The sequence below is a fragment of the Pagrus pagrus genome (genome assembly GCF_965226575.1).
Source record: "Pagrus pagrus genome assembly, chromosome: 19".
Classification (NCBI taxonomy): Eukaryota; Metazoa; Chordata; class Actinopteri; order Spariformes; family Sparidae; genus Pagrus; species Pagrus pagrus.
Genome location: NC_140203.1, coordinates 27,382,910 through 27,391,537, shown reverse-complemented (window position 1 = coordinate 27,391,537; position 8,628 = coordinate 27,382,910). Strand labels below are relative to the sequence as shown.

At 39.8% G+C, this 8,628-nt stretch overlaps 1 protein-coding gene across 2 annotated transcripts; it reads left to right on the top strand.

The window, feature by feature from the left end:
- Positions 1 to 3,095: 3,095 nt before the first annotated feature.
- LOC311275112 (sperm-associated antigen 16 protein-like) lies at positions 3,096 to 8,613 on the top strand. 2 transcript variants are annotated; one of them, XM_084383351.1, is made up of 3 exons: positions 3,096 to 4,117; positions 4,614 to 4,718; positions 7,843 to 8,613. In XM_084383351.1, exons 1-3 carry the CDS (start codon positions 3,146 to 3,148, stop codon positions 8,488 to 8,490), a joined length of 1,725 nt encoding a protein of 574 aa, XP_084239477.1. In that variant the 5' UTR covers positions 3,096 to 3,145; the 3' UTR covers positions 8,491 to 8,613. The 2 variants fall into 2 exon arrangements, with proteins under 2 accessions (XP_084239477.1, XP_084239478.1); XM_084383352.1 differs by lacking the exon at positions 4,614 to 4,718.
- The last annotated feature ends 15 nt before the right edge of the window (positions 8,614 to 8,628 follow it).

Genomic DNA, 8,628 nt, shown 5'->3' with positions numbered 1-8,628 from the left:
TGCTTTTTGACTTATTGAGGTAGTGACTTCACGCAACGACTCGGGCTTCAGGGCCCCTTGACCTCTTGGGCCCGGTAGGCTCATTCAGTAATCCATCCTTGCTCACATGGCAGAAATGTTTTGGGGCTCCTGGCCCCTCTAGACCTCTGGCCCCCTGGGCTCGGTAGACCCCTGTATTAATATAGTTGTTTTTTACACCAAACCAGTCACCTTTTAACCTTAGAGGGTATTAAAATCACAAATTTATTTTAAACTTCCATATTCAAAGTGAAGCACTAACTTTGGTTTACATAACTTGAATTGAAAAATAACAAAATACAACAGCAGAGATTGCATTTGTTGTAAACGAGTAAATCAGTTTAATGACTTGTTTGACTTGGCTTAACATTAACATTAACATTGGCTTAACATTACCATCTCTTCCAACTGACTCTAATAAGACGATTGAACTTGATGCAGTAATGCGTGCGAATTGTCTATGCACGCAAGGTGTCTAGTTTATGCGCATGACTCAAATGCTGGCAGACACAGCAGTTGTAGGCAGGTATATTGATCAAGAAACCAGAATCATCTTGTCTTGAATTATTCATTCATTCATTCATTTATGTCACTTTTATTTATTTAAAATAAATTTATTAATAATTGATTAATATTTTAACTATTTATTTAACAATTTATTTAATATTTAAAAAAAATAAAAAGAAATTCGATTTTTTTTTTCTCGATTTGGCAGCCACTTACAGGTCTGCTTTCAGTCCCTAGATTCAAAACTTAACATGGAGAAGCAGCATTCAGTTATTATGCGCCACATATCTGGAACAAACTCCCAGAAAACTGCAGGTCTGCTCAGACTCTCACCTCTTTTAAATCAAGGCTGAAGACCTTTCTGTTTGCCACTGCTTTTCACTGAAGCAATTTTAAGGCTTTGAACTGCACTGTGACTTTTATTTTCTACTCTTGTCTCTTTTTAACCTATTCTATTTTAGCCTACTTTCCTATTTCTTAACAAGTTTTAATGTTTTGTTTCTTGATGTCTTCCTACTTGTTTTTAATGTATTTTAAATGCAATTTTTTTAAATGTAATTTTTATGCCCCTGTAAAGCACTTGCCTTGTGTCTGAGTTGTGCTATACAAATAAACTTGCCTTGCCTTGCCTTGCCTTGAAACACAACCTGGTGGAGGAAGCCATGTAAGCACATTGACAAACTTTCATACTGCATCACATACTAACTTGAAAACTGGATCCTGGGAAAACATTTTAGGGCTGTACATCATGTAATCTAGACATTACCTGCATACAAATAAATATTCAATAGTAAATTAACCTGTGGAATGAATATGATAGAATTCCAAAAAAGAAATGATAAACAACACATAGTAGGAAATACCCAAAATAGTAAACATAAACATTTTTATAAATATCAATTGACCTGTCACACATGCAAATAACCAGTGTTTTTTTTTTTTTTTAGCTTTTAGCTTCACTTTTGTTCTGTATAAACATTTTCTCCTCCTGCAGAAGCTGTGAAGATGTGGAGCTCCAGTGCCACAGAGCACAACACTGACGCAGCCACTGGGGAGCATCTCAAACATGCTCCAGGGAGCATAAGGCATAAGAGAGCTTATTATTATTATTTTTTTAATAAGTTTATTTGTATCAGGGACAATGTACAAAATAACATTAGTCTCAAGATGAGAGAAGATGCTTTGTGCCAGATTTAGCTTACTAGCTACTTTCCATCCGTAGTCCCTGGGCAGGTGAGTAAGAACAATAAAAGAATAAAAATTGTACAGACCAAACATCCATACACATATGTGTATATACACCCGCTCACACATCACAAACACTCCGGTATAAACCATATTTCATATCAGAAGGAAATAGAAATAGCTTTGTAACTTTATACTCATTACTACATAAAATAGGCTGTATATTGCTTGATAAACTTATTCTTTGATGATGATGATTGTTGTTGTTATTATTATTGTTATTATTATGCTGCTGCTCATCGCTGTGGTCCTGCTGCTCAGCGCTGTGGTGCTCCCACTTTAAAGCAATCCTAAATGCAAACTTGCTAAAATAACAATGTAAAACAAAGAGTGCACCCAGGTTGAACAAACTAAAGACTAAAATCATCCTTTTTCCTTTTATCATTTTTAAATTTTCATAAAAGAGCATTTCTGTGCATTTTAATATTTGGTAATACAAACCCAAAAAGCTGACATACTGTGTTTGTGTGTTATTGCTTGGTGTTTAAGGTAATAAGGTAATTATTGGAATTAGTGGAAATTCAAATATTTTATTAAGGTTTAAAACCCAGGAGTATTCCCGTCAGCCTCTCACTAATAATCCAAGAGAGTGAGATTCATAGTTAGTCTGGACACGTTTATTTACACTGAGACCTCTCTTCCACCATATGATAACCTGTTTGAGTTTTAAGGGGATTAATGCTTTATTCAGTGTTACATATAGTGAATCCATATTTTACCAGCCAGTGGTGAAAGGGTTACCTAAGCATTCATTAAATAATCCATTTGTCCTTGTTGACCTAATCTTCTGAATCTGACTTTTTGACATTGTGGGTATGTAAGCTGGATGTTGTTGGTGTAGTTCTTGTTCAATACCACTATTCAAAAATGATGATGATAATATTGAAAAGTGAACAAACCAAATAACAAAAAAGAGTTGTTAGTTATGCTATGTACATTACATACATAACGCAGATTTAAAAAGATGACAAATGCTGTCGTGTCTCGATTTCTTATTCTTTGTTTGTCCAAAAAGGTTTTTCAGAGTTTCAAAAAGTCACCAATAAAAAGGAAATAATCTCCAGGAGTCCTCCAAAGCTGAGTGCAGTAATGTTCAATTGTCGATAATTAAAACATGAGATCTCACAGTAAACAATAAAATATTTAAAACGATTAGATATCCTTAATAATTTAAAAAAAAAGAAATATTACATTCATATATGATAAATATTATAGTATTTATTTACAAAACAGATGTCAGATCAGAAAGTCTAAAACAAAGCAGCGTCATAGAGTTGCTATGGTACCAGGGTAAACAAAGTGCAGGTACTCTCAGCTTGGGGCTCAGTTACCATGGTCACAAGTAAACAGTAAGCTCAGAGGCAGAGAAGAGAAAATGGCAGCAAGAAGAAAAGAAAGAGCAGAGGGGGGAAACAAGGAGTCTTTCTCAGAGGAGGAGGGGAGGAGTATTGAGGAGGAAGACTTTGAGGAGGCAATGAGGGAGGCTGCCTCCTCTACTGCAACCAGAAGAAAACCTGGACCATCCAAACAACAAATCCTCCTCATAATCCCAGAGGCAGTAGACAACTTCCTGAGGAACTTCCTCCGGAGAACTAGCCTGAGCCACACTCTGAACAGCTTTGAGGCAGAGTGGTACAGTTCAGCTCAGAAACTCCTGTCAGAAAGTCTGACAATGGCAGCAACAGGTGTCTTCTTCATCCCTGACGCTCTCACACACAGGCAGCTCCTCCAGAATGAGCTCCAAACTGTCCACAGAGAGACAGAGCTGATCAGACCTGAGGTGCTGGTGACAGGGAACAGGCTGTTGAGGATGCAGAGGGAGAGGGATTTCCACCGGCTACAGTACAGACAAGTTGCTGAGGAGAAAAACAGGCTGATCGAGGATTTCAAACGACTGAAGATACACCTGCAGTCCTATGAGCCAGCGCTGAAGCAGCTGAAAGACGAATATCAAGCAGCTCTGAGGCAGAAAATGCTCATCAGTCTGAAAAAGGACAAAGTTAAAAACCCCACAGAAGCTAGACTGAATCAGGAAAAACCCCAACTCAAGAAAGAGAGAAACATCAAAAGGAGCGACAGCACAGATAAATCATCAGCAAAAAGAACCACAACCAGACACCCAACGGACACAGAGTTCTCCGTCTGCAGCAGACAGATGAACTTTCAACTGGCTCAGGTGAATTTTGAAAAATGGAAAAACCCCAGTTCTTTAAGTTTGTCCTGCTCCATCAGGGCCCACAAGCTACCTATCAGTTGCATCGACCTTCATCCACGAAAACAGTTCCTCGCCTCCGCCAGTGACGACTGCAGCTGGAGGCTATGGGCACTGCCATCCAATGAAGAAAAGGTAAGAGGAAGGTGTTCTTGTATGTGAATCCATGAGAGACATGAGATGATATTAAATATGTGATGAAATTCTGTCAAAGTGGTTGAGATGAGACAAGACAAACCAATGAATGAAAAGATGCAGTAGTTTTTGTTATAAGATGACATGATGTGCAATAAAATGACCAGTGAAATGATATCTATGAGACAAAAGAATTCAATTTAAAAAAAGATGAGATGTTTTTAGTGGTGATACAAGAGAAGAGAAAAAATAGAGAAAAAATAAATTGGATAGCTGACACATCACAGGCAAATTGAGATGAAATAAGACTGAGATGAAGCAGGACCACATATATGATACGACAAAAGAACATTTAATGATTGAGGCCAGACACAACTCAATGTTAGTAAGTGAGAAATAAACAGGCAAGTCAATAAAATAATATCATTTTTGTTAAAGATGAGGTAAATGAAAAACACACTCGGATTGGTTGATGTCATGTAATGTGTGTTGCCAGGTTAGTCAGATGGTTCTGACAGGTGTGGGTCACTCTGATTGGCTGTCTGGCTGCAGTTTTCACCCTGATGGATCAAAACTGGCAACAACCAGTGGAGACACCATGGTAAGTTCATCCCATACTATAGAAAGTGAGATTTATGTGTCTTTTTTATTCTAAAGCAGGTGCTTAGTGTCAAAACACTCAACCCATGGAGGTCCATCCTCATTTTCTTCCGGGTTCATGGAGGTTATGCCTTTTTTTAAATTATCATTAAACCTTAAGTCAGAGGCAAACTGTTCAGAATTTGTGACTTGCCACTTGTTAAAACACTATTCAAAGTCAGAACTTTTCCCCAGCTCAAAGAAGGAGATTGCAAGAGACACTGGTCAAGCGAGCAGTAGTAATACGAACAAAAAAAACAAACAAACTGTATTTTCTGATCGTGTCACAGCAGTTACATTCTTAAATCACAAAAACAATCCTGTGGGAAGCTGCTTCATTGCTGGATTTAGTGTGAATTTGGCCGAAGCATACACTTCATCATGTCTACTGTGGTTGGCCACTGACCATGCACCTAACTCTGTACATGCAGTTCAGCAACACCCCCACCATGTTCAAACAGACACAGACCTGCACCTCTCAGTAATGGAGGACAGGATCGTTATCGAGTGGTGTAGTGATGAGTACCCAGTGTCTCCCCTAGGAGGAAGTTGTAGCAGTGGAGGGGTCACACACGTTTGCAGTGCGCTGTCTGTGGGTTTCTATGTGTCTTTTGGCAGTAAGTACATAAAATACATATGAGGTGTGATGAGCCAGTCTTTTAAACTTGTCTGAAAACTTCACAGGGGCGAAAATTAAATATCACCTTTGGAGGGGACAATTACATGAAATTTTCTCAAGAGCGACTTGAAGAGGACATCAAATGTAGTGGTGCAACTCAAACACTGCAACACCCTGCCAAATAAGAACAACTACATTAATACTGCAAACACTGCTAGTTGTGTTTACAGTGATATACTGGGGAGGCAAATCATATTTTTCAAGGATGGGGGGTCGTGCCCCTCCTTACCAGCCTGGGATTTACACCTATGTGATTTGACAAACAAGCTATTACCTAGTGTGACCCCTATCACCCCCTGGGAGACCTTTTACATCCACTGGGTGTTAGCCAGCAACTATTCACCGTCATTAATTCATTTTCCCAATTATGAATTCTTAATGCTCCTTTTTTCAAAAATGTATTTGCATCATCAAAGAGTGATAATTACTTACATTTACTGATATTTCAGTGATAAAATAACTTAAATTCATGGTTAACTTTTATGAATCCTGTCTAAATAATCATTAATATCTCTGAGGGAATCCGTAGACTGTCTTTGATTGTGGCGGTGGCCCTCGTGCACAGTTAGGCCTGGAGCCAGGATGAAGAAACAATCAGTTCATGTGGAATGCAGCCTGTAAGGAGGGCTGACCGCCGTGGTGACTTTTTCTCATTAAATTTGGTGATTTTTGTCTAAAGAAGTTGCCAAAGACAGTAACTACAACAACACAATAATGAAAGGTGTCGAAGGCAATGTTTTTTTGCGAGAAATCACGTCACATAATCATTGCTAGTCAACCGTTGGAGCTGCCTGGCTCTCACTGCCGGAGACAGATGCTTTTTTTCAGGTGTGACAAATACCCCTTTTCCACTAGTCAAAAATCCCACTCAAACCCACTAAGATCAGGCTTTTGTGTGCAATGGGAATGTGAAGACTCTGTATTTACACCTGGGTCAGTTGACTGTGCAGTAGACTCTGGTTTTTATCACCTAGGCTCAGCCAATGTACAAATCTGTGCAGTCCTGGCTGCATTGAACAGCATAAACTACATTACTCTGTTTATGCCTGGGTGATTTGTCCTTAGGATGGACAAGTTTCTGCCTCAGTGTGTTGGTAGGTTTAAAGTGAACCGCGATATGATGTTTATTAAAGATCCTCCTGAGTTTCTCAGATGTTCCCGGGAAATAGGGAATGACAATGTTGTTACGTTTTCTCGTCTCCTCCTCTCTGTCTGCTCTGGATCTTTTAGAGGTTTTGACAAAGGTCCAGTTTGGATAACCACAGGTTTTAAGTGCTCCCCTGATGTGCTTCTGTTTCTTCTCCTTCCCCTCTGACTTGACCCCCAGCTTGTGCTCCAGAGGGTGATGAGAGTCAAACAGCAAATATTGATCTGTGTATAGGCTTTCTGTACACCTCAATGTTGAGGCTTCTGTCTTCTTCAATGTGTACTACGCAGTCCAAGAAGTGGTAGTCAGTTAACTGCCTGAAACAAGGTCTGTGGTTGTCATGCTTAAGATATTTACACATTTTGTTCTATGACACAAAATATATCATTAAAGGTCCCACAATTGAATTATGAAGCGCTTATGTGTCTTATAAACAGCAGTTGCAAAGAAGTGGCTTATTTAGACCACAGAGGTTGTCAGGGACAGTAAATGTCATCATGCCAAACCTGAGATTCATCTACTCACTTTACAGGCCGACTTTAGTTGCAAACTATTCCAACTATAACTTTACATTGTGTAGATTGATCAATTTCTGAGAAATGCGTATAGTAATTGTGTAGTGAGATGCTTAGTAGTGGTGATGTTTAAGTCATGCAACCACAATGTAGTCTGTTTATAGCCTAACACTAGCTGTTTACTTCTAGCTATTTAATTTATACTCCAAAAATGACAAAAGTGGTGTTCATCTGCAAAGATTATTTTACTGATGTAACGTGTAAAGATCATAAACTTGTGTTTGTCACAGAGTTTATTTTTGGTGATAATCCAAAAATCCCATAGACTGTGGGGCTTATATATAGCAACGTCATCATCCAGAAACCTGTCATGTCACATGGAAAAGTTTTCAGAAGGACTTGATAAAATAGCATTCTCTAGATGAAAATTAAAATGTTCAGATATAAAGACAAATACAACTGTGAAGCTACAGAATGATATAAAAACCACAAAAAAATAATGGACCCATGCTTAAAGAGGACAGGCACTAAACCGGACAAGCAGACAGAAAAGCGAAAGAAAAAAGAGCTTTATGAGCATTAACGCACGTAAACATTTTATAGTAGACACCCAAAATAATAGTATGAACCTAAAAATGTGCATAATATTAGACCTTTCAGGTAAACCCAACATAAAGTGTGTTTGTGAGGGTTTCTGCTCTTCTGTTATCATCCTGTGATTGACTCTTCGTCGTTCTTTCTGCAGGTGTGTCTCTGGGATTTCTCTCACGGCTGCTGCGTGTTGACTCTGTGCGGTCACAGCCAGCCCACCTGGGACTGCTCCTTCCACTCCTCTGGCCACTTTCTGGCCTCCTGCTCTGCTGACACAACAGCCAAGCTGTGGGACCTGAACAGCCAGTGCTGCCACCTCACACTGCGTCGTCACACCGCCTCAGTCAACAGCATTTGTTTCCTGCCCTTCACCAACCTCCTCCTCACCTGCTCAGAGGATAAAGCCCTCGCCATGTGGGATGCGAGGCTCGGTGTCTGCACTGCTACCTTCCATGGACATAAGCACCCTTGCAACCACACTGCCTTCAGCCTGGCAGGCAACACCATGGCCTCATGTGACTCTTGGGGCATCATAAACCTGTGGGACATCAGGAAGCCTGCGTTGGCTATGGCCACAGTGGATGCCGGGCCACTGGCCGCCAACCAGATGTCATTTAGCCCATCAGGGAAGATGCTAGCTGTTGCCTGTAGTGATGGTCTGGTCAGAGTGGTTGAGGTGGACTCCTGCGTGGTCAGATGCCTGTCTGGACATAGTGATGTCGTGCAAAGTGTGACCTTTGACCACACGGGGGAGACTGTGATGTCAGCAGGGACTGATGGAGTGATAAACGTCTGGTCATGACAAAACGTGAATCTGACAATTGACGACTAGGTGACTGTGCGGTCAACAAAATGTTCTTATGAAAATGTATAAATGATACTTTCTGATGGCTTACTTGAGAAATAAACATTTTTAAAAAAAATATTCTCTTACCCAAAA

Excerpts from the sequence above, each read along its gene's own strand:
- LOC311275112 (XM_084383351.1), top strand. The coding sequence starts at position 3,146 with ATGGCAGCAAGAAGAAAAGAAAGAGCAGAGGGGGGAAACAAGGAGTCT. Across the intron at positions 4,118-4,613 it reads TGCCATCCAATGAAGAAAAG|GTTAGTCAGATGGTTCTGAC; the intron begins GTAAGAGGAAGG and ends GTGTGTTGCCAG. Across the intron at positions 4,719-7,842 it reads CAACCAGTGGAGACACCATG|GTGTGTCTCTGGGATTTCTC; the intron begins GTAAGTTCATCC and ends TTCTTTCTGCAG.